The sequence below is a fragment of the Centropristis striata genome, chromosome 16 (assembly GCF_030273125.1).
Source record: "Centropristis striata isolate RG_2023a ecotype Rhode Island chromosome 16, C.striata_1.0, whole genome shotgun sequence".
NCBI lineage: Eukaryota > Metazoa > Chordata > Actinopteri > Perciformes > Serranidae > Centropristis > Centropristis striata.
In genome coordinates this window covers 23,804,194-23,828,971 of record NC_081532.1, presented here as the reverse complement: position 1 = coordinate 23,828,971, position 24,778 = coordinate 23,804,194, and the positions used below count along the sequence as shown (strand labels likewise).

The 24,778-nt window shown below is 43.9% G+C and overlaps 3 protein-coding genes and 1 pseudogene across 12 annotated transcripts; 2 read left to right on the top strand and 2 right to left on the bottom strand.

The window, feature by feature from the left end:
• Positions 1-1,755: 1,755 nt before the first annotated feature.
• zgc:109986 (uncharacterized protein LOC553566 homolog) lies at positions 1,756-5,106 on the bottom strand. 7 transcript variants are annotated; one of them, XR_009395867.1, is made up of 9 exons: positions 4,971-5,106; positions 4,725-4,822; positions 4,485-4,606; positions 4,205-4,343; positions 3,998-4,119; positions 3,798-3,908; positions 3,601-3,702; positions 3,287-3,377; positions 1,756-2,215 (listed from the first exon to the last, which is right to left on the bottom strand). XR_009395867.1 is itself a non-coding variant. In XM_059353329.1 (9 exons), the coding sequence occupies exons 2-9, from the start codon at positions 4,819-4,821 to the stop codon at positions 2,099-2,101; spliced, it is 906 nt and encodes a 301-aa protein (XP_059209312.1). In that variant the 5' UTR covers position 4,822; positions 4,971-5,106; the 3' UTR covers positions 1,756-2,098. The 7 variants fall into 7 exon arrangements, 5 of the variants coding, with proteins under 5 accessions (XP_059209312.1, XP_059209313.1, XP_059209314.1 ...); XR_009395868.1 differs by having other exon boundaries at positions 1,756-2,212; XM_059353329.1 differs by having other exon boundaries at positions 3,596-3,702.
• A 911-nt stretch (positions 5,107-6,017) lies between these two features.
• sec23a (Sec23 homolog A, coat complex II component) lies at positions 6,018-23,831 on the bottom strand. Of its 4 annotated transcripts, XM_059353398.1 has the most exons (21): positions 23,813-23,831; positions 23,568-23,698; positions 22,155-22,420; positions 22,002-22,059; positions 21,811-21,897; positions 21,482-21,718; positions 21,312-21,388; positions 18,731-18,875; positions 18,479-18,637; positions 18,250-18,365; positions 17,906-18,029; positions 17,742-17,822; positions 17,550-17,639; positions 12,937-13,043; positions 12,574-12,727; positions 12,380-12,457; positions 12,109-12,270; positions 8,363-8,449; positions 7,672-7,827; positions 7,048-7,113; positions 6,018-6,973 (listed from the first exon to the last, which is right to left on the bottom strand). In XM_059353398.1, the coding sequence occupies exons 3-21, from the start codon at positions 22,373-22,375 to the stop codon at positions 6,884-6,886; spliced, it is 2,295 nt and encodes a 764-aa protein (XP_059209381.1). In that variant the 5' UTR covers positions 22,376-22,420; positions 23,568-23,698; positions 23,813-23,831; the 3' UTR covers positions 6,018-6,883. The 4 variants fall into 4 exon arrangements, with proteins under 4 accessions (XP_059209381.1, XP_059209382.1, XP_059209380.1 ...); XM_059353399.1 differs by lacking the exon at positions 23,568-23,698 and having other exon boundaries at positions 23,813-23,828; XM_059353397.1 differs by lacking the exon at positions 23,813-23,831 and having other exon boundaries at positions 23,568-23,782.
• LOC131988843 (U2 spliceosomal RNA) lies at positions 8,914-9,117 on the top strand (annotated as a pseudogene).
• On the top strand, positions 14,060-17,515 carry LOC131988291 (adenosine receptor A3). Its single transcript, XM_059353401.1, has 3 exons — positions 14,060-15,319; positions 16,005-16,158; positions 16,244-17,515. Exons 1-3 carry the CDS (start codon positions 14,623-14,625, stop codon positions 16,434-16,436), a joined length of 1,044 nt encoding a protein of 347 aa, XP_059209384.1. The 5' UTR covers positions 14,060-14,622; the 3' UTR covers positions 16,437-17,515.
• Positions 23,832-24,778: the final 947 nt, after the last annotated feature.

Below are 24,778 nucleotides of genomic sequence, written 5' to 3'. Positions count from 1 at the left end.
AGTTGGTTTTAACAGTTACTCATCATTTGAGTACCATGCCTTTGTTTTTAACAGTCCTCCGATTCTTTGCATCACCGTGTACAGACCACCCCATCACTCCACTGATTTTATCAGTGAATTTTCTGAGCTTTTATCTATAATACACACCTCTTACGACAGAGTTTTAATAACTGGCGATTTTAATCTGCACATTGATAATATCTCAGACCCACTGTCCAGAGAATTTTTAAATCTTTTAAACTGCATGGGTTTTAACCAGCATGTCACACAGCCAACTCACAACAGAGGACACACCCTGGACCTGGTCATAACCTACGGCCTGTCCACCGGTGTGTCCTCTGTTGTTGACCTGGCTGTGTCAGACCATTACTGTGTGTATTTTAACATCGGCAGTTTTATCATCAGGAGGCCCCGGTGAGAACAGTGAGGAAACGTTACCTAACTTCTGAAGTGGCTGCAAATTTTATCCAGATTTTACAGAGCACTCCTGCTGAGGTTTTACCTGCACCCTGTGATTTTATTGTTGACAATTTTAACAGAAAGTTGAAATCAATTTTAGACTCTGTGGCTCCACTTTTAACCAAAACTGTTAAAAGACTGATTGATTTTAAGGTGCTTTTATTAGTTTTTAAGTGTCTTAACGGTCTTGGGCCATCTTATGTATCTGACCTGCTTTTACCATATCAGCCCTCGCGGATCCTGAGGTGCTCTGGCATCGGCCTTTTAATTATTCCAAGGGTTCGGACCAAAACCCACGGGGAGGCTGCATTCAGCCATTATGGTTCGAGGCTTTAGAACAGCCTGCCAGAGGGCATCAGGACCGCAGAGACTGTTGATGTTTTTAAAAGGAGGCTCAAGACTCACCTTTTTAGTTTGGCTTTTAACTGACTTCGTTTACCCAGTCTTTTTATTTATTTATTAATTTATTCATCTATTAATCTATTTTTTCTTTATTTTATTGTGTCTTAGCGGAGTCTAAATTTTATTTTATTTTTTTACTTTTTTATTTAGTTATATATTCATTTATTTATAGCTGAGTCTTTATTTATCTACTTTTTAGCGCTTTAGCTCCAGTGCTTCCTCATGGGGGCCTCCGCACTGGGAGGTGTGTTTGATCTGCCAGCTGGGGGGTTGTCCTGGAGGCCCCTCGGGCTAGGTGGACTGGGGAGGCTCTGCCCTGTGTGTGGAGTCCCCCCTGGTCTGCCCGGGTCGGGGGCTCTGCACCATGTGTGGAGTCTACCCCGGTCTATCTGGGTCGGGGGTCTCTGTGGTGGCGGCGCTTCCTGCGGCCGTGGGCTGCGATCCCTCTCAGTGTGGATGAGCCCCCCATAGGTGGTTTTCCTCTCATGGTTCCTCAGTGCCCTGCCATGTTAATTCAGTGATGGTTTGTGTAGTGTGTGTGTGTGTGTGCGTATATGTGTGTCCGCGGTGGGTGCGTGGCTCTGTGTGTGTGTATGTGTGTTTGTGGGGGGGGGTTAAGTGTTGCATTTCTGTTTCTATATTCTGTACAGCACTTTGTCTTGCATCTACTGTATGAAAAGTGCTTTATAAATAATGTGTTTTTTTAATTTTTGATACAGGCATTCTCATTGGGTTCTATGGGACATTTTATCACAGTTTTTTTGGGTGATTTTTATGAAAACTGTGAATCTGACAGAAACACACAGAGCATTGGTCTGGATCATCCTGCTGACACTGTGCTTTGAGTGAATCACCCAGAATTATTCAAAAGAAAAAAGAAATGAAAAATTGAAATCTTGAAAAATATTTATTTTAATTTGGCTTCATATAAATTGATCTTTTCATCTCTGACTGACAGAGTTTGGTTCATCAGATGTTCAACAGTCACACAGCAAACAGTCAGGAGAACCAGCAGGTTCCTCTTTAGTGCAAATCAGACCAGTTCAGACCTAATCAGACCGGTTCAGAACAGATCAGTCTGGTCTGGTATCTGATGGTGTTTTTCAGTAAATGTCTCTCTCAGTAACGTGTTTCCTGTTTAAGTCTGTTTGTGTCTGAAGACGTTCAGCAGGTCCAGTTTGGTCCTCGTGATGTGATCCAGGACCAGGACCAGGACTCTGACCCGTGTCAGTCTGGATCACATGACCCTGTACAGGTGGATCTGTGTGAGTGCGTCGGTGTCCGTGTCCCCACCCACAAAACCATCGTAGTCCACAGGAAGCTCCTCCACCCAGCCAAGGGGCAGCACCTCCTGCTGAAACAAGGAAACACAGAGAGTGTGTATGTGTGTGTGTGTGTCATGGGCTGTATCCTAAAGTCAAGGAAGGAACTTCAAACGTCTGAATCTGAAGGATTCTACGTCATGGACAGCTGGAGGACTGTCCTGATGTCCAGGATCCTCCAGAGTATAGAGTCCTTCTGTTGGATGTTTGTGTGTATCCTCTGTGTCCCACGTACCCATAATGCCTTGCCCCACTGGTCCACCGGGAGATTTTAAAATGGCGAGCAAAGAAACAGCAACACTGGCGGCGCAATATGCATTTAAATATATAAATATTTTCAGTTTACACTGAATATTTGTTATCACATAACTTACAAAGCTGTTTAAAGTCAGGCAAAACATGCATAAACAAATACCAGAATATTTATCTAAAGATAATAAACATCTTGATATATTACCAGTTCAGTTAACTGATGCCTCAGTCGCTAAAGTTATTAATGTTAATTCATATATATATACGTCAGTCTGATGATGTGTAAAGTAAACGTAGCTATGCCAGTCAGATAGCTATACATGTTTATTGTGTTAACAGACCAACAGTCTGCTATTACCTGTTATTGTTATTTATAAATAACTGTCATTGTTCTGTAAATTAAAAAGAGAACCAGAACATCTCCATGGTGAGTTCTACTCCAGGATCAGAGAAATATTCAGGTTTAATCACTTTGTGGCTTTTACTGGTTAAATCTTGAAGATTCAACTTTAAAGCATCTTCGGTCCGGGTGGTCCGGGTGCCAAAGTATAATTCCTTTTTCTGTCAAAACGAAAATACGAAAACCCGGAAACAGCCCCCTTTTCCTTTTTCCGTTTTAAACCAAAAACGGAAAAACGGATTTTGCTCTCAAATTATACTTTGGCACCCGGACCATCTTTTTCCATTTCCACTTATATGTGTCAGAGTGCTGACATTAAAGACACATCATGTCTCAACTGGTTTACAATATCAGCACAGAATTTGTGTGGAACTGAAGGCTCTATTAGTGGTTCTACCACAGAGAGGAAGGATCCCTGATTTTGTGAAACAGCCAGTGTGTGTGTATGTACCTGCAGTGGGTTCAGACTCTCCTGCAGACTGGGGACTGTGACCAGCAGAGAGCCTTTCTTCCTAAAGTTCTCCCTGATGAACCTCCAAGCCCTGAACGCACCACAAACACAGGTGGAGGTAAATATATACTCTGTCTTATATGTGTGTATGTGTGAACATGTGTTCTCAACAAAGTATTTTTGTATTTATTAAATGTGAAATTACGAAGTGTTTAATAAACTGTTTTCAGTTTGTCTCATATGTTACAGACATAAACACAGATCTGTGTGCGGTGTGTGTGTCTGTGTGTGTGTGTTTGTGTGTCTGACGTGACTTGCTGACTCGGCTCCATGAAGAACTCAAACACGTTGTTCATGATGAGAACATCAGCGTTCTGCAGCAGAACGTTCTGCTGACAGACGTCAGAGTGGATAACCTGCAGAAAACACACAGGAGAGAGAGTGTGTGTGTGTGTGTGTGTGTGTGTGTGTGTGTGTGTGTGTGTGTCAGTGTGTGTGTGTGTGTGTATACCTGTATCCTGTCAGTCAGTGTGTATCTCTGGATGATGTCTCTCTGCAGCTTCACAAACTCCTCACTGAGCTCCACACCAACGAGCTGCGAGGCTGAGCTGAACACATGACCCTGACACAAACGCACACACACACATTGATTTAATTTCTCCATCAGTAGGGTGTTATCAGGTTCCTCTGGGTTCTCCTGGTTCCACTGACCCCGTACAGAACCGCTCCCAGCCTGGAGCCCACGTCCACCAGCAGCCGGCCGCTCAGGTCCGGCAGAACGTTCTCAAACAGGAACCGGAGCTCCGGTATGGAGAACGAGTGAGAGATGAAGTCTGAGGGAGGAGAGGAGAAGAGGTGAGAGCAGGAGGACAGGAGGTTTATGATGAGGAGGATGAGGAGGAGGATGAAGGTTCTGACCCAGCGGGGCGGTTCTGGTAGATCCACAGTTCAGACAGTAGGACCGGCTCATGGTTCCCTCCTCACACAGAGAGTCCACCAGGTCCTCGTCGTACAGGAACCCGTCAACGTGGACCGTAGGCCGAGAACACTGGGACATCTGCAACACACAGGACCAAAGTACTACTGTAGTACTACTACAGTACTACTGTAACACTACTGCAATAATACTGCAACACACAGGACTAATGTAGTACTACTGTAATACTACTGCAGTACTAGTCTAGTACCCCTACAGTACCTTGCCATGTGCGGCGGTCTCTGAGGCCAGCATGGCGTCCAGCGGGAGGCGGGCTCTCAGGTCGTCGGAGATGTTCTGAAGGATCTTGGTCTTGTTGTCAGATAGGAAGTCATCGAGCTCATCTGCAGGACAAACATAACAAATACATGAAATGTTTTCTCATTAACTCAAAACATCTCAGAGTAACTGAAGTACTTTTACTTTTGAGTCACAGATTAAAGTGATTTAAACTGATTTCACCTGAAGTTCTGATCCACTTCAGCAACTCCTGAAGCTCCGCCGGACGAACCCTCAGGAGGATCTGCTTCACCTCAGAACGAGCAGAGCTCAGGTCCATACTACACACACACACACACACACACACACACACACACACACACACACACACACACACACACACACACACACACACACAACAACACACACTGAACGTGAACCTGCAGACTGACACGTGATCAACTGAAAATCTTCAACACGTTCACTCACTTGTCCAGATGACGTCACTCTTCACGTGTGACGCAAGCAACGTGTAACGGTGTTAAATCTCTGATCACCTGTACTCTTAAGACCTCCGCCACCGGAAACAGTTCGCTGCTCTTATTCTTCTCTGGTGTTTGTGTTTCCGCTGCGTCACCGCCCCCTGCTGGATACAAACACACACTGTTTTAGTCTTTTATTCATCAAACATGGACAATAACTGTATACGTTACATTAAAGAAAAACAATAAAATAAAATGAGTAAAATAAAACACTGTTTTATAATTAAATTCCATTTTATTCAATTTAAACAAATTATCAGAGAAATTCAACTTGTATAACTTTGTTATTCTACCTAAAAGAAACGAGATGAACCCTTTATATGTATATATGATACATATGTATATATGATATATATGTATTTATTTATTCTTTTTATATTCTGGTTATTCTGGTTTAATTTCACAATAGAAATCTAACAAGCATAAAACATTTCTCACAATGATACAATCTGAAACTGAGCAGAAGGTCAGTAAAACTGTTTTATCATCGGAAAACAATAAAGAAACAGAAACAGAGAGTTTCAGGGTAACAATGTCTGTCAGATCAGAAACAGTAAAAAAAAAAAAAAAAAAAACCTCTTCCATTGTGATCAGTGACTTTGTCTGAGACTCCCTGTGAAGCTGGACGGAGAGACGTTTAAACAGATGGCCTCATTCATACAAACGGCTCAGAGCTCCACAGCCTAATAATGATCAGCTGTATTACAGCAGGAATCTGAAGTCAACAATCACATATGGAATGATATGTATAGATAGATATATTATATTTGACAACAGACTATAATTGATCAATTTTAAGAATTTTTAGGCATTTTAAAATTTGACATTTTTGACAGAAATCAACATGCTATAGTATGTTGTTCAAATTTTACAAAAAAAAGTCATAGTATAGTACTTGTTTTCTTAAGTCCTTGAAGGCACCACTGATGAATTTGTTGATAAAAGCTTTGCCTCGGTTTTTATATATTTGCAGAAAACAAGAGTCACACAGCGATCATCTCCACAGTTTTATTAGAAACATGAGAATAAAGAACCAATAAACACTGAACGTGTGTTCCTTCTGCAGGACTTTTAGTGTTCAACAGCTGAAAGAGAAACTCAACAACAGAGCAGAATCATTAACAAACAATGTTTCTATAAGTCTGATCACAGAGTTCAGATCATCACCACACTGTGTCGTTTACTTGTTCTTGTTGATTTTCTGACCAGTCGTAAACAGAGAGGATGTAATGTCACATCAGACCTTACAGAGGAACGTATCATCATATAAAGACACATTTTATATTTTCTGTCCCTGACGACATGAAACATCTTCATCCTGTTCCCAGAAGCATTTATATCAGTTGGAAACTTCATCACTGCAGTCAGTCTGCTGCATGACTTCATAATAATGATTATAATAAAATAATTAAAGTAGACTTGATGTTTTAATGTGTTGGATTCTTGTAGATTCTAATACCTTATAGAAGTTTACCTTCAAGTACTTTATTGTTTATTCACTGGATCATTTTTAAATGTTGCAACGAGAATATCTTACAAGATGAAATCATCTGAAAAATATAATGTATCATAAAAACTATTCTAATTTCTAAAATATTAACCTGTGATGTAAAGTTTCTGTAGGTGATGTAAAGTTTCTGTATGTGATGTAAAGTTTCTGTTGATGATGTTAAGTTTCTGTATGTGATGTAAAGTTTCTGTTGTGATGTAAAGTTTCTATATGTGATGTAAAGTTTCTGTTGTAATGTAAAGTTTGTGTACAGGGTTGACATGCTTGTTATTTAATTGATGGACAGGTTGTCACTGGAAGCCAGGCAGCAGATATAAAGATATGGCAGACAGGTGAGGCAGCAGGTGAGCTCAGGCGGCGCTGGACACGGCCAGTTTCTTCAGGTGATCCATGAACACCTGCAGGCTGACGTCGTCCGTCAGGATGGGAGCTCCAGACTCCTGCAAAGGAAACAAATAACACGTCTTACAGCAGCACGCCCCAGGGGGTCAGAGGTCAGTGGTCACAGACTCACCTGTCCCCAGGCGTACATGTTGTTGTGGGTCTGAGAAGGATTCACTTTGGACAACAGGAAGCGAGCCTGGAACACATCATCACACATACAGGTTATGAAAGTACATGTTGATGTATTAATGTATACTGTGTATATAAACACATACCACATGAGTTAATGTACAGTGTCTGACTTTATTATAGCATGGTGTCCAAATTTCAAAATAAAAGTCAGTTTCAGTATAGTATTGTACCGCATGCTATGACTTTTATTATGACATTTTGACAAGATACTATACTATGACTTTTATTATGAAATTTTAACGACATACTTTACTATGACTTTTATTATAAAATTTGGACAACATACTTAACTATGACTTTTATTATGAAATTTGACAACATACTATACTATGACTTTTAATATGAAATTTGACAACATACTATATTATGACTTTTATTATGAAATTTACCATTCTACGTCTTAAGTCTTTTTAATTTAAGTTTCTAAAATGTTTGTGGCATTGTTCACAAATCAACACATATAAATACACAATAAAATAATAAATGTATCCTGTAAACAGTGCACATATTAATGTAAAGTACATCTACAGTTGTGTATATGTGTCTGTGTAAGCACCCCCACCTGGCTGCCTCCGTGCTCTGTGTCGATGTATCTGGGCATTGGGAAGCGAGTCTGCAGCAGCTCCTGAGCGTCGTCCACCGGAGCCTGAAGGAGGTGTCTGAAGTTTTCATACTCGGCCATCTCCTGATAACCAGCCTTCCTCCACTGAGCCACAGTCTGACAGACAGAGAGCAGTGACTCAAAAGTTCAGTATAATAAAAACGTACACACAAATACCAATCATTAAGTCAACACTTTATGAATAATCAACATGTCTTGAAGAATCTACAGATGATTTTACTTGTAAATGGTAAATAGACCTGCACTTATATATCGCTTTTTCTCGTCGCTTTCGTGACCACTCAAAGTGCTGTACACTATAGACTGCGCTCATTCACCCATTCACACACACATTCATACTGGTGGCAGAGGCTACCCTAAACGGTACCACCTGCCACTAATGGTAATTCATTCACACACTGATGAACGCAGCATCGGGAGAAATTTGGGGTTTAGTATCTTGCTCAAGGATACTTCGACATGTAGGCTGCCATGGTCGGGGATCAAACCACCGACCATCCGATCAGTGGACGATCAATCTACCAACTGAGCCACAGACGCTTTTCATGTCTGAAAATAAAAGGCATTTTATTGTGAAGGAACTGCTTTATAAAGCAAATCATTGTGTGTGTGTGTGTGTGTGTGTGTGTACCTCTCCGTGGTAGATGAGAATCTGGAAGAAAGTGTCCATCAGCAGGATTCTGTCAGGCAGGATGCTGCTGCTGTCCAACAGGACCGGCTGAAACACAAACAGAAACATACAGGTGTGTACAAACGGGATTTTAATAAACTTCTTGACTCCCTCGAGGCCCACGGCAAGCAAGTTTTTATCAGCGGACCCATACCTCCTCACAGCCGAGGTGTCACTTGTTTTAGCCGCGCACTGAGCCTCCATACCTGGCTGAAATCAACATGTGCAGCCCGCAACGTAGCTTTTATTGACAATTTTAATCTCTTCTGGAAACGCCCATCTCTTTACCGCCCTGATGGTATCCATCCAAACGGCAGAGGTTCACAGACTCTCACTGACAATAGCTGTGTCCCAATGTCAAGGATCCTTCCTTCGGAGTCGGGTCCTTCGGAGTCGGGTCCTCCGGAGGCGAGGCAAGAGTCCTTCCTTTCACTGATGTACCGCATAAATGGGACAGCCTTCGGAGTGTGCAGCTGTGCCTCATTGCATAATTGGACGTCCTGCTTTAATTCAGCGCCGCTCTCGGCCTTTTGGCTAAGATCAAGTGTAGTATCTGTTCTCATCTGTTTAATAAAAATAAATAAATTCAGCGCCGCAATTTCAAAATCAGTTCATGACATTGATGTGTCTTTGGCATCAGCACTGTGACACATATTTGTGAAAATGGAAGATGATGCCTTAAGGTTGAATCTCCACGATTTAGTAAGTAAAAGCCACAAAGTGGATTAAACCTGAATATTTAACTGATCCTGGATGAATTTGGCCGCTACTTAGTTTCATAAAAGCAGCGGAGCATAATTCATCATGGAAATATGTTCTGTGATTTTTTATTTTTTATTTTACAGTACAGTACAATAACAGTTATTTATAAATAACAATAACGGATAATAACGGACTTTCGGTCCCTGTAAACACAATAAAGAAATGTATAACTTTCTGAATGGCATAGTTGCACATAGTACATCATCATCTGACACATATAAATCAATTAACAATAACTTTAGCGACTGAGACGGCATTAATTAACTTAACCGGCAATGTATCAAAATGACGTTTATTATCTTTAGCTAAATATTCTGGCATTTGTTTATGTATATGTTTTTGCTTGACTTTGAACACACGTTTTGTAAGTTATGTGATAACATTCAGTGTAAACTGAAAATACTTATATATTTAAATGCATATTGCGCCGCCGGCATCGCTGTTTCTATGCTCAGCATTTTTAAATCTCCTGGTAGACCGGTGTTTGCAATGCTTTATGGGTAGTCGAAACGCACGGAGGATACACACATGCATCCTTGGAATTTGGGCAAAAGAAGGACATTGGGACACAGCCACTATCTTTTACTCCGTTTGGACCTCTCCCTCGCACTGACTATCGCACACCTCATGCCCAAATCATCCGCACCTGGTCAGCGCAGGTCACCACAGGCAAGCCCCCCCTCACCCACATACAGAGCTAGCTCCCCCGTGTGGCGAGGCGGGCTTACTACTGCTCTGCCCAAACTCTGTTATTTCTCCCCTACCCATTCCAGTCAGAATCACAAACAGCCACTCACGCCCTCGCAATAAGGTTCTGAGCAACTTGACCTGCCTCCTGCAGGTCCCCATCACCACACCTTGTGAGCGCACGTTCGGCACGAACATTAATCTGGCCATGCTGAATGTGCGCTCTCTCTCCAACAAAACCTTCATCATAAATGACTTAATTACAGATCACAACCTGGACATCTTTCTACTGACAGAGACATGGCTTGGCACCGATGCACCAGCTGTTCTCACTGAGGCCTGCCCACCTAATTTTTATTTTTTATTTTTCACAAGGGGGTTTAGGAGGGGAGGCGGTACTGTGTCACTTTTAAAAGAAACGCTGAACTCAAAAGAGGTTTCTTTTAACAGTTACACATCATTTGAAAATCACGCCTTTGTTTTTAGCAGCCCTCAGATTATCTGCATCACAGTTTACAGACCACCCCAATATTCTTCCTCTTTCATCAGTGAATTTTCTGAAATTTTATCAATCATACACACCGATAATAACAGAGTGATTTTAATCTACATATTGACAAAATCTTGGACGCCATGTCCAGAGAATTTTTAAACCTTTTATGTTGCCTAGATTTTAAACAGCACGTCGCACAGCTGACTCACAACAGAGGACACACCCTGGACCTGGTCATAACCTCCGGCCTGTCCGCTGGTGTGTCCTCTGTTGTGGACCTGGCTGTGTCTGACCACTACTGTGTGTATTTTAACATCACCAGTTTTAACCCTCAGGAGGCCCCGGTGAGGACGGTGAGGAAACGCTACCTAACTTGTGAAGTGGCTGCAAATTTTATCGAGATTTTACAGAGCACCCCTGCTGAGGTTTTACCTGCACCCTGTGATTTTATTGTTGACAATTTTAACTCCAAACTGAAAACAACACTGGACTCAGTGGCTCCACTTTTAACTAAAACTGTAAAAACAAAACCTGTACCACCGTGGAGAACCGATAACATCAAAAAACTAAAAAGAAATTGCAGGAGTGCAGAGAGAAGGTGGAGAAAAACGAAATTGACAGTTCATCATGAAATACTACGAGAACAACTCAAAACTTACAATAACGCAGTCAAACAAGCAAGAATTTCCCATTTCTCGAAACTCATCACAGACAATAAAAACAACCCCAGGTTTCTTTTCTCCACCTTCGATCTTTTAACCAACACCAGTTTTAATAAAGCTCACATGACACCATCAGAGGCCCTCTGTGAGGACTTTGCAGACCACTTCAGAAGTAAGATCGATGGTATCAGATACAGTCTTTTATCCCAGAATATATTTTTTTACACACCTGAAGCATCACTCTAATCTGAGGAAACACTGGAGAGTTTTGCCCTGGTTGATGCAAGGACACTTGGTTGAGTTTTCTCCCAAGTAAACCCAACAACCTGCCTTTTAGATCCTATTCCCACATTGCTCTGAAAATCATTTTATGCTTTCTTTGAGGGAACAGATTTTAAATGTTGTGAATTGCTCTCTTCAGACGGGTGTCTTCCCCACTGCTTACAAAACGGCAGTGGTGAAGCCCCTTCTGATTCACACCTGTTTTTTCACAAAATTGATGACCTCACTGATTGAATGCCATACTTCTATTTTTTTAACACACCCCTTTTAACTAATTGCCCAATTGCACAGCCTTGAGAGTGTGCATATCACAAATGCTGGGTCTTGTTGGTTTTCTGAGAATCTACTGCACCTCCTTGTTTGCCATGTAGCAATAAAAAATATACTAAAAACTGGATTAATTTGGTTAGTCACATTGGACTGCTACTATTTTGAACACTACTGTACATATCAATGTGCAGGTGTGTACAGGTCTATGTGCAGGTCTATGTGTGGGTCTATGTGTGGGTCTATGTGCAGGTCTATGTGTGGGTCTATGTGCAGGTCTATGTGTGGGTCTTTGTGTGGGTCTATGTGCGGGTCTATGTGCGGGTCTATGTGCAGGTGTGTACAGGTCTATGCACGGGTCTATGTGCAGGTCTATGTGTGGGTCTATGTGAAGGTCTATGTACATATCAATGTGCAGGTGTGTACAGGTCTATGTGCAGGTGTGTACAGGTCTATGTGCGGGTCTATGTGCAGGTGTGCGCAGTTCTATGTGCAGTTCTATGTGCAAGTGTATATACAGGTGTGTACAGGTCTTTGTGCAGGTGTATAAATACCTCAGGTGGTCCATTGAATGAGTAAGCGTAGAGCACAGGTTGGATCATGATGAGAGCCTGTGTCAGGTCCTGTCTGTTGAACTGATGTCTGTAATAAGAACTCTCATCTGGACTGTTGTTGAACACCTGCAGGAACGGAGAGCGCCGCAAGTGGAACATGAACTGGAAAAAAACAACAGCACAGGTAGTAACACGTCAGCAACAGGTAACAAGTATATATTATGGATGTGCAGCAGTATTATGATGTGCAGCAGTATTATGATGTGGTCACCTGGGGGTACAGGGAGAAGGTCTCAGAGAACCTGAAGGAGTTTGGATCGTCTTTGTGATAATCTCCAAACTTCTGACACTGAAAGATTCAAATTAAAACAACGATCTTGACTATAATTTATAGCTGTTACACATTATTACTCCTACTTATAAGAATTATCATCATTTCTTCTTATATTTTAATTTCTGTAGCACCAGTCTGATGAGCTGTCTGTCCAACCATCTGAGGACATCAGGACCCTCCTCCGTCTCTGCCCGGTACACCGCCAGCCTCGCCATCAGGATAGCTGCCGCCTCCTGGTCGAAGGACGCCGCGATGTTCTGTATCTGAGTCTGAGCATCTGCCCAGCTGGAGGAGGAGGAGGAGGAGGAGGAAGAGAGGATGAGAGGATAGTAGGAGGAGGAGGAAGAGAGAGGAGGAGAGAGAAGAAGAGGAGAGGAGAAGTCTTTTTTGTTATTCTCCATTCTATCAACAGAAGCAGTCTGTGTCTTTGTGTGTGTCTTTTGTGTTTGTGTGTGTGTGTGTGTGTGTGTGTGTGTGTGTGTGTGTGTGCATACTTCCTGGCGGTGGTGGTGACTCTGATGCGTCTCTGTCCTGATGCGTGTTGGTACTGAGTGACGAACTGGATCGCCCCGCGGCCGCCCTGAGGGATGGGAGCGTTGTGCTGCAACACACACACACACACACACACACAACAGCTGGAAACATCAGGACTGCACATTATTTATCAATCAATAATCTGGGGTTTAGAATGTGTTCAGGCTGTTTACATAAAATAATATCAATAATAAAACACTTCAAATGCATAAAGGACTTTTCTTCATTGTTTCAGAGAGAACGCAAGCAGCTCATATCTCCACATCACAACACCTCCTCTCAACATTACAACTCATTAAATGGTGGATTTATAATGACTTTTACTGCAGAGGCGTCAGTCAGCCTTAGGGTGGCGCTGTGAGTTCACTGCACGTGACAGAAACACATAAGAAATATTTGTTTGGTCTTGTTATCTTGTTTATTGTGACTTTGCTAAATTTCATTCATTTCATTTGAACATAAATAAATAAAATGACCAAACTGGATATTTTTTTAAATGTATCTGTTAAAAACCTCAATATGTTTTAGAGTTAAATTCATCCTTCAACAATCTGTTATTATTATTATTGTCATTATTATTATTGTTATTATTCCAATTATTACTATTACCATTATTATTATTATTATTACTTGTATTATTATTACTACAATAATAATAATTATTATTATTATTATGATTATTATTATTATTATTGTTGTTATGGTTCCATGAAGCAGCATAATCATCTTCAGTAACTGACGTCACCTGCTCACCAAACAGAATACTGCACTCTGACTGGCTGCTGCCTCACACATGAACCCAACGTGAGCTGAGGATGAAGATGATTACACACCTGCACACCTGTCATTACCTGAGGCGCACGCGCACACACACACACACACACAGACACACACTAACAGACAAACACACACACAGAGTCACACAGACACACACAGTTATCTCTAATGTAAACACAACCTGAACATCCAATATCCGTGTGTGTGTGTGTGTGTGTGTGTGTGTGTCTCTCTCTCCAGAGGCAGCGTTGCTGTGCTGCTCCTGTCAGTCACCTGCTGTGAGATGATGATGAGAGGACACACACACACACACACACACACACACACACACACACACACACACACACACACAGCAGCAGCAGCTCCTCCTGCTCTCGGGGCTGGTCGGACTCTGGCGCTCTCGGATCAGATTTTTAAATATATTTTTGTGATATTTATGTCAGACTGGACTGTGTGTGGTTGACCTTTGACCTTTCTGTGGTTCTGTTTCTAGGACCTGGATCCTCCGAGAGACTCTAATAAGACTCCATAAATAATGTCCAGTAGGTCGAGTCAACAACAACAGATCTGACGTTCTGGAGCTTCTGACGGATCAAACCACAGCTGGATTCCTCACAGACTCTACTGGACTCCATCGGGTCTGTCCTTGTCCCTCTGTGTCCTCTGTGTCCCTCTGTGTCCCTCTGTGTCCCTCTGGACCTGCTGGTCTCAGTCTGTACTGACTCTGTGGTGTAGTCTCCATCTAGTAGAGAACTGAGGAACTGTAGCTCAACACTTTTGGGTTCCTGCTGGTTCTGGACGGTCCGGTGTGTCCTCACGTGTCCCATGTGACCGGTGTTGTCTATCCAGTCCTGTGAGTCTGTCTGAAGATGGGGGACAGCGTGCGGACGCTGTACGGCGCTCTGATGGTGGTTTCTGGCGTGGCGTCGGTCTGTGGGAATGCCCTCCTGCTGCTGGTGCTGCTCCTGAACCGGGAGCTTCGTTCGGACACACTGGGCTTTGCCGTGAGCGCTGGCCTCAGCGACCTGGCCCTCGGACTCTCTGCCGTCCCGATCGGCGCCTACAACAGCCTGGCATGGCCGTCGTGCTGCCACGGCGAGGGCGCCTTCTGTCAGGGCAGCGGCTTCCTGCTGCTCCTGCTGCAGACAGCGTCCGTGCACTCACTGGCCTGGACCGCCGTTGACAAGTTCACAGAGATCTGCTTCGCTCTGAGCTACGGCAGCCTGTGGACAGCAGGGCGGGGCCGGGCCGTGCTGGTCCTGGTCTGGACGCTCTGCCTGCTGACCGCCGCCCTGCCGCTGCTGGGCGTCGGCAGCTACGCCTACAGCGAGTCACGCTTCCTGTGCTGCCCGAGCTTCACGCCGGAGAACCGCTACTTCGTGGCACTGTGGGTGTCGCTGGGCGTGGTGGCGCCGATCCTCGCCGTGTGCTGTCTGTACGCCTACATCGTGTATGTGGCGAGGAAGCAGGCAAGGCGGGGAACGTTCATGTGCAACGAGCTGCACTGCTACTATGTCCCCGCCAACAACTACCTGAGGAGCTCCGTCGTCATGGTGACCACATCAGGTGAGTTTTGTCCACACGCTGAAAACTGGAACACATCCTGACTTGGTTTTATCCAAAAGGAGTCAATTGATGGAGTTGCTGTGAAAACGTTCATTAAAGTTTGACCAGCTGCTTCCAGGATGTTTACATTAATATAATACAATATAATATATATAATATAATATATATATATATATATATATATATATATATATATATATATATAACACATATAATATAATATATATAACGTTATTCTGTTGACAGCTGCAACTCTCTGCTCTGTTTGTTCTGATAATGTGACTCTGAGGTCATAAAACCTCAAAGACTTCATGCTGTCATCTGATCCTCTGAGCTGTTACCATGGTGCGACCGCCTGCTGCTGTTTACCTTCATCACACAGGCAGTCAGGGTCAAAGGTCACCACATGAACCACCACACAGCTGACCACATCAGCAACCAGTCCTCAGACCTGCAACTAGTCCCCGAATCTCTGCAACTAGTCCTCAGACCCCTGCTGGTGGTCCGTCTGGTTCTGGTTCTGGACTGTGAAGTCTCCTGTGTGTCCTCAGGGAGTCTGCTGGTGGACTGTCTGGTTCTGATTGTGGTTGTAGTTCCTGTGGTGGTCCATCTGGTTGTGGTTCTGGTTCTGCTCTGGTCCGTCTGGTTCTGGTTCTCGACTGTGAAGTGTCCTGTGTGTCCTCAGGGAGTCTGCTGGTGTGCTGGCTGCCCTACATCTCCGTGTGTCTATACGAGACATTCAGCAGTAAGCAGAGTCCGGCGGTGGCCTCGGCGCTCTCTGTGTGGCTGGTCCTGACCAGCGGCGCCCTGAACCCGTGGATCACCTGCCTGACCCAGAGGTGAGAGACGTCCTGACGGTGAAGGTGAGCTTGGCTCGTTTTGATGGAAATGTAACTCCTGTGTGTTTGTGTCTTTGTGTCTCAGCAGGTACCGGGCTGCGGTGCGCCGCAGCCTTCGCCGGTTCATCCAGATGTGTTCGTGCTCCGGGACACCGCTGGAGTCCCGCCCACAGAGCTCCGCCCTCCGCCTGGACTCAGCCAATCGGATCAGCACAACGACCACGACAACGGTAGCAACACGGCCACCATCCTCACCGAAAACACCGACCCCCCCGTGATCAGCCCCGCAGAGACACTCAGAGACACACAGACACTGGGAGACACTTGGCGACCCACGGAGACGCTCGGAGACACTCGGAGATACTCAAAGACACTAAGCAGAGTGCACTGTGCACCTTGATTTAAACGGTTTTTGGAACATTTTAAATCCAGTAAAAAGTTTTCAGACTTTGTTTGCAGACTGAAGTCTTGATGTTTCTGTGATGAAACATCTCAACATGAATCTGTAGGATTTCTGTCCTCTGGCGCCATCATCTGGTCAAACCTTTCAGATCCTGTCAGACTGAAGATTGAACTCCATCAGAGAGGAAACTGTTCTGGTTGTGTACGAGAGGCTGAGAGTTGAATGTGACGAGAGTTTTACTGTCTGGTTGAATAATAATAATAATAATAATAATAATAATAAATCAAACTTCTGTGTTCTTATTTCTCTTGTTATGCGGTGTTTTCAGGTTTCTCCCCTCCATCAGTGAACTTTAGATCCACAAATAATAAATAATGAAAAACCTGACTGAAGCTGTGATTGGTTGTTTTTCTACAATGGGAAAATCAACTCAAGTTGATTCTTGAAAACTCAAATCAAGTGTGAGCTAGTGCTTTTATTTTGTTGACCCGAGCTAGTGCTTTTATTTTGTTGACCCGAGCTAGTGCTTTTATTTTGTTGGCCTGAGCTGGTGCTTTTATTTTGCTGACCTGAGCTAGTGCTTTTACTTTGTTGGCCTAAGCTTGTGTTTTTAATTTGTTGACCCAAGCTAGTGCTTTTATTTTGTTGACTCAAGCTAGTGCTTTTACTTTGTTGGCCTGAGCTGGTGCTTCTATTTTGTCAAGCTGAGCTAGTGCTTTTATTTTGTTAGCGTGTGCTGCTGCTTTTATTTTGGAGACCCAAGCTGGTGCTTTTATTTTGTTGGCGTGTGCTGGTGCTTTTATTTTGGAGGCCCAAGCTAGTGCTTTTATTTTGTTGGCATGTGCTGGTGCTTTTGTTTTGTTGACCCGATCTGGTGCTTTTATTTAGTTGGTCTGAGCTGGTGCTTTTTTTTTTTGTTAACCCGAGATGGCGCTTTTATTTTATTGGCCTGAGCTGGTGCTTTTATTTTGTTGACCTGTAGCCGTACCTGGTTAACAACCTCGTAGTAAAGCGCCAGCGTCGTGGTCGGATCCAAACCGCAGATCTTCCACTGACACGTCCCTCCTGTTCCAATCTCCTGAAACACACAGAGTACAGCTGAATAATACTGAGTACTGCAGTATAAACTGTTGTACTGCAGTATAAGTTGTAGTACTGCAGAAATACTGAGAGTACATACGTTCTCAGAGACACAGGGTCCTTTAGCGTTCAGAGACACGCAGGGTCCAATCGCTCCAGAAATTTTGATCTCTCTGGACGTCTGAAACAAAACGATGGTAAAGTGTTTATTATCACAGCTGACCGATCAGCTGACCGATCAGCTGACTGATCTGCAGTTGGTACCTTGACCTCCAGCGTGGCAGCGAAGGCCATCTTGAAGGATCCCTGCACGTCTTTGGTGAAAACTCTCTGGAAAGTTTGTTTGAACAGAGACGTGTTGAAGGAGTCCGCCATCACCATGTAGCCCCTGCAGTGACATCACACACACACAGTGACATCACACACAAGTGAGACTCGTGGACAGGTGGAGTATATAAAATATATTCAGAAATCAGGTTTCTGACAAAAAAGCGATTCTGATCAGTTCGCGCGTGTGTGCGTGTGTGTGTGTGTGTGTGTGTGTGTGTGTGTGTGTGTGTGTGTGTGTGTGTGTGTGTGTGTGTGTGTGTGTGTGTGTGTGTGTGTACCCGGTGTAGTTGGCGCAGCACTTCATCTCCAGCAGTCCGGTCTGATCCAGAGCGCAGGCATAGATATCTATGATGTGTCCGTTAGTGGACGCTCTGTTAGCCAAAGACTCATAGTGCTGCAACACACACACACACACACACACACACACACACACACACACACACACACTTTAAAAACACATTAAATATATATGAGTAACATCTATATACACACATATGAGTAACGGACCTTGGTGGCCTTCTTCATGAACTTGGCGTTGTCCTTCTCCAGGTCGTGCCAGGACCTGATGGGGGTCTTCAGCTCGTCTCCAACCACCATGCCGGGTCCCTGCGTGGCTGGGCCGCCGATGAAGGTCATGACCCGGGCGCCGGTGTTGGGGAAGGTGCACTGTGGGTAAAAACACACTGGTTCATTATGACGACATGGAGGTGCCGCAGAGGGCCAGGCTCCGCCCCCCCCCACCAGGCCCTGCCCCCTCACCTCCAGCAGGCCCACAGCGATGGACATGGCCACGCCCAGCGAACGCAGCGGCCTCTTGCCTTGCGTGACGGGCCATGGGTCGCGCTGCAGCTCCCCCAGCAGGTCGGTCAGGTTCATGTCAATCTTCTGCACCGGCTGCAGGAACCTGAAGACGCAGAGCGGGACACTGTGTGTGAGTAATGGACGTGGTGTGAGGATTTGGGCTTAAATTTGTCTCATTAATACCTGTAAACCCACAGAGATTTGCACACGTGTTTTGCTATCCACAATACAAATTTCTAATTTGTAACTTGTATTTTGTTTTTTACAAATAAGTGTGTATTTGTAAATATATTGTGTATTTGTAAATACCCAATTTTCAATTTGTAAAAAAAAAAAAAAAGCCATTTGTAAAACTGAAAATTCTGCTTGTGAAGTGTGACTCTGCATTTGTGGATCGCCAATCACACACACGCATCTCTTTCCTCAATGACGTATTTTTGAGACGTTCTTGTCGAGAGAATCCACAAACACACTAGCCTGGGTATACCCATACTGCCTTGTGCGCTCGATTTCATTTTGAACTGCGAAAGGGTCTGGAAACCTTGCCCGTTTCTTAGACCTGTTTTAGGGATCCAATCACAGAACGGGGAGGGACAGATGGAAGCTTGTAGTTTTGTTACGGATCCAACATGGCTGCAGCAGACGCATGACTCTCTTTCTATCTAGCTGACTGCGTTTTAAATAGTTTAGAGCGACAGTAAGAGCCGGGGAACAGCAGAGCCGCCAAGAGACCCACAGCAGCTTGTCTATTGCCCATAAAATCAGTGGATGTGTGTGGCTGAATGACATGAGGGGGAATAAGGCGTAAAAATAAATAATCTTCCAGAAAGCGAGAACTGGAGAAGCAAAGCAGCAGCAACACTCTCTCACAGACACACACACACATACCAACACTGCCGGTAGACTGTGAGCAGCCAGAGCCAGAACATGCTGCAGAAAAATGTTGCAGAAGCACAATTGAGCATTTTAGTCTCAAAGTAGAGATGGGCTAGTGGCTATGGCTATGTAAACATCCATTTCTGTCACTCTACATATGTCATCTGGTATAACTGATACGATTGGCTAAGAGCTACGTACAGACGCTTTTGATAGACATTCTTAGCGTCCAATAAACGGTTCTGGAGGATCGTAAACCACACCTCCTCTACGGAGAAATGAATGGCTGGTTTCCAGACTAATCTCATTTGTGATTAGTCTGGCGTTAGCCAGGCTAGCAAACACACAGTGATTCACAAATGGCCCGCCCTCCTCAACCAGTAATTGGCAGTGTTGTAATATGCATTGATGGAGCGATTGTTTGGACTCCGTTTAAGGTGGACTTACACTTAACTTTCGATTTTGCGGTAAAGCCATGACACATAAGTAAAACTATTTTTCCTTGCCCTACATTACATTAGGAGCTATACCGTGAAAATAAAATGAAAACAATGATAACACTATCGCGTTTGGTGAAATGTTTAATTACCCTGCGCGGCCAGCGCACCAAAGCAGAGAGGAAAGAGACATTTTGAGACTGACCGAGTTATGACAACATGGCCTGCTCCAAAAAACAGTTCAGACAGGGACACCGGCAACGTTTTTTGCGGCCCTGCCTTGCGGGCTGCCGGTGCTGAAACACCGGCAGCCGGTGAAACAGCAGGATCTTGTCAAGAACGTCTCAAAAATGCGTCTTTGCGGAAAGAGATGCGTGTGTGTGATTGATGATTCACAAATGCAGAGTCACACTTCACAAACAGAATTTTCAGTTTTACAAATGTCTTTTTTGTTTTTACAAATGGAAAATTGGGTATTTACAAATACACAATATATTTACAAATACACAATTATTTGTAAAAAACAAAATACAAGTTACAAATTAGAAATTTGAATTTGTGGAAAGCAAAACACGTGTGCAAATTAAGGACTATTTGTAGATCATCTTCTGTGCGTTTACAGGTATTAATGAGACAAATTTAAGCCCATATGAGAACGTCTCTGCATCCTGAGGACGTCCCTGTAGAGTTTCCCTGGTCTGATCATGTTCACCACATCTCGTTTATATCTTGTTTAAATCTAATTTATATCTCGTTATATCTTCTTTATATATTCTTTAAATCTTGTTTATATCTCGTTATATCTTCTTTACATCTTGTTTATATCTTGTCTACATATTATTTATATCTTGTCTATATTTTGTTTACATCTCATTTGCATCTCATTTACATCTCGTTTACATCTTGCCTACATCTCGTTCATATCTTGTCTATATTTTGTTTACATGTTGCCTACATCGCGTTCATATCTTGTCTATATTTTGTTTACATCTTGTTTGCATCTCGTTTAAATCTCTTTTAGATCTCGTTTACATCCAGTTTACATCTTGTTTATATCTCGTTTACATCTAGTTATCATCTTGTTTAAATCTCATTTATATCTTGTCTACATCTTGTTTACTTCATATATATATTTTATATATTATACATATTTTATTGTTCTATATTTAGATTTATATTCATGTTATTCCTCCTCTCCCCTCGTGTCTGTGTAAGGTGGGACAGACCTGTTGGACAGCGGCGGCTGGGTCTGTTGCGGTCCTCGTCCCTGAGCGGCTGCAGGCTTGGTCAGACCGAGCATCTCCTGCAAACAGTTCACAGCCGGTTAGAACACGACAACTACCAGAACCAGAGACGGACCAGGACACCTGAGACTGGGTCCCTGTCCCTTTAATACCTGCAGCTGCTTGGCGTTCAGGTCTTTGGTCCCCCTGAAGACGTAGCTCTTGGAGATTCCCTCGCAGCCAAGCTCATGGACCTGAACCATTCGGCCGAAGGTGATGAGGCCGACCAGCGCGGTGGGGGGCAGCAGAGACAGGGACATCTGCAGGGACTCCTTCAGGGCCTGCAGGTCCTCGTCCTCCATACAGGTGTCCACCACGTACAGGAAGACCAGCGGCATCTGAGGACCCCGCTGAGGACAGACACCACAGAGGGTTTGACACCTGTCTGTCTGTCTGTCTCTTTGTCTCTATGTCTGTCTTTCTGTCTCTCTGTCTGTCTCACCTGGACGACGTACTCTATGGTGGAGAACTGAGGCAGTAGTTCAGCTGGTTGGTTCACTTCAGAGATTCCAGCGTACGAAGGAGGAAACTGAAACAGGACAAAGAGTTAGAAATATAAATATAAACATAAATAGTAAACAAACAGTAAATATAAACATAAACAGTAAATAAAGAGCATCGGCCTGACTGTACCTGGTTCCTCTGGTAGCAGAAGTTACAGGCCCACAGTTTGGCTCTGTAGTCCACCTGACTGAGACACAGGAGACAGGAGAGAGTGAGACAGCTGACCTCTGACCCCTGAGCGTGTGTGTGTGTGTGTGTGTGTGTGTGTGTGTATGTGTGTACCACAGTGGGTTCAGCACGGCGCGGCAGGTTGCTCGGCTGCAGAGAACCGGTTCGTACTGGATCGGCGGCAGGTCGGGTCGCTCCCTGAGCGGCGTGAAGAGCGTTGCCACGGGGACAACCATGCGGGTCGCCTCCAGCCGGCTGGACGGCCAGACGTTCCAGCTGAACCGCACGCCATCACGATCCTCGTTCTGAGAGATGTACTCCGGGAAGGTCGCCATGGCAACGCAGGGAGGTGGGAGGGGCCAGACACCGTAGGATAAAAACTGTGAGGGAGAAAAATATTTATATTTTAATAATTAATGTAGAGCAGTGTGTCTCTGGCGCCCCCTGCAGGACAAACTCACATCCCGAGCACTGACTCAGTCAGTGAGGGACCTGTTGTATCAACAAGGATTCTTTTTCTTGCTTCTTTTTCTTATTTTATCACTTTGGAGGCAAAAATGAGGTGCTTGGGCTACTCGAAAACGAACAAAATTTGGCACAGTTGTCGGGCTTGGCGAAAAAAGCAATCTGATATGGGTTCCAGGAATGGGCGTGGCAAATTGGCTCTTTCGCGCCCCCCACATTATTACCTAAGCTTAAAGATTGACCAAAATTTATAAAATTCGGTAAGCATATAGAACTCTTCCAGACGAACAAAAATTTTGCAAAGTTTTTTTGCCATTTTGATTTGTATGGCCATTTTTCAACATTTCTACGTGTCATACTTTAACAAACTCCTCATAGGGACTGCTGTTACTCCACTACAAGTGTTCAGATATTTTCCAAAGTTCTCAGGTTTGATACAAATCACGGCCTGAAGACATCCGCAGGACCATTTTGAATCATAGCCTCTGATAGCCCTCATAGCCCTTGATAAAAAAAAATGTAAATGCATCAATAATATTCCAATAATATATTTGGAATATGTAGAATATAACACTGTAAATTGGTCCATTCTGCATAACGAGTACTTTTACTTTTGATACTTTAAGTACCTTTTGATGCTGATACATTTGTACTTTTATTTCAGTACGTTTTGAATGCAGGACTTTGACTTGTAGTGGATTAATTTCACAGTGTAGTATTAGTACTTTTACTGAAGTAAAGGATCTGAATACTTTTTCCACCACTGGTACTCAGTTACATTCCTGCACCGAGACCCCACCCTGCAGCCCCAACCAGACTCTGTGAGAGAATCACAGGATTTAAGGAAAGAAACCTTCAACCCTGAACCCCGAACAGTCCAAATACTAATACACACTCTGAGTACAAATACACACTCAGAGTAGAAATACCTCACAGTGAAGACTGTACTGCAGTAAAATACTTGTATTAGTTTGACATGAAGAATATTTCACAGCTGATGGCGTCCATCTATTAAGTCTGCAGCCTGAACCAGGCGTGCGTGCGTGCGTGTGTGTGTCTCACCTGAACCTGAAGAAACTAAATCAGATGTTTTCTGAGTGGAGTTCTGTTAGCCTCGGAGCTAACGGCTTACAGCTGCTCTCCGGCAGGTAAACAGCTACGTCACGACCAGCTGACAGCTGCAGCCGCGAGCACTAAGGTGAGCGGACAGAGTCCAGGTGAGTCTGCGGGCTGTAAGTGAGTCTGTGTGTGTGTGTTTGTTTGTGTGTGTGTGTGTGTGTGTGTGTGAAGGTAAATCAGTAACTCACCGCTGCTGCTGACAACGAAGCAAAACAACATGGCGACGGACCGGCGCCACGTCAAGACAAAGAGAGGACAAACACGAAGAGGTCTCACTCTGATCAGGAACCAGGAACCAGGAGACAGAGAGGAGGTCTCACTCTGACCAGGAACCAAGAACCAGGAACCAGGAGACAGAGAGGAGGTCTCATTCTGACTAGAAAACGGAGGTCTCCGCCCTAGACAACGTCACCAGCTGCTGGAGAACCAGGCTGGGGAGAACCAGAACAAGGACTGAGCGGGGCAGACTATCAGACCTGCTGTAGTAAAGCTAAAGGTTTTCTAAAGGGAGTCTGGTGCTCATGGAAAAACTCACTCCTGTCCACAGGGGGCGCCGAACTCAACATTAGTCTCCTGCAGCTGATTGAAGCTGAGTGAGCCATCACACCAACACAGGATCTTTGAGCCTCACACTGATAAACATGAATCTTAATGTTCTGCTGCTGTCTGTTTCACTTTTAATGCTTTTATTTGTTCTGTTTGTGTTTGTATCATCTAAGTGTTTGACTCAGTGTCAATCTACAATGTCATTTATCAGAGATTTATCCAAAGTGACGTACATTTAAGAGTTAATACAACACAAGCAAGGATGAGGTCAAAAAACTACACAAGAATAAGCAAGAATAAGTGGCATATACTACGTAAAGTGCTATTCAGTAGTGAGTGCAGATTTTTTTTTTGTGTGTGTTCTGTGTGTTGATTCTGTATGTAGTTGTTCAGTAAAGAATTGGTCTTCAGTCTCTTCTTAAAAATTGATAAGGACTCAGCAGATCAGATGAAGTTTGGAAGTTGGTTCCACTACTGGGGCACTACAGAGGAGAAGAGTCTGGTTTGAGACATAGAGCCCTTCAGCAGCTGAGGAGCCAGACGTCTCACTGGAAGAGCGTAGTGGGCGGGAGGGTTTGTGGACCTGAGCAAAGGAGTTCAGATAAGCA

Coding starts and splice junctions, on each gene's coding strand:
- zgc:109986 (XM_059353329.1), bottom strand. CDS start 4,821: ATGGACCTGAGCTCTGCTCGTTCTGAGGTGAAGCAGATCCTCCTGAGG. Junction 4,607..4,724: donor GAAGTGGATCAGAACTTCAG/GTGAAATCAGTT, acceptor TTTGTCCTGCAG/ATGAGCTCGATGACTTCCTA. Junction 3,703..3,797: donor CACTGACTGACAGGATACAG/GTATACACACAC, acceptor TGTTTTCTGCAG/GTTATCCACTCTGACGTCTG.
- LOC131988291 (XM_059353401.1), top strand. CDS start 14,623: ATGGGGGACAGCGTGCGGACGCTGTACGGCGCTCTGATGGTGGTTTCT. Junction 15,320..16,004: donor CGTCATGGTGACCACATCAG/GTGAGTTTTGTC, acceptor GTGTGTCCTCAG/GGAGTCTGCTGGTGTGCTGG. Junction 16,159..16,243: donor ATCACCTGCCTGACCCAGAG/GTGAGAGACGTC, acceptor TTTGTGTCTCAG/CAGGTACCGGGCTGCGGTGC.
- sec23a (XM_059353398.1), bottom strand. CDS start 22,375: ATGGCGACCTTCCCGGAGTACATCTCTCAGAACGAGGATCGTGATGGC. Junction 21,719..21,810: donor CCATAGAGTACGTCGTCCAG/GTGAGACAGACA, acceptor GTCTGTCCTCAG/CGGGGTCCTCAGATGCCGCT. Junction 12,271..12,379: donor CCTTCTCCCTGTACCCCCAG/GTGACCACATCA, acceptor GTTTTTTTCCAG/TTCATGTTCCACTTGCGGCG.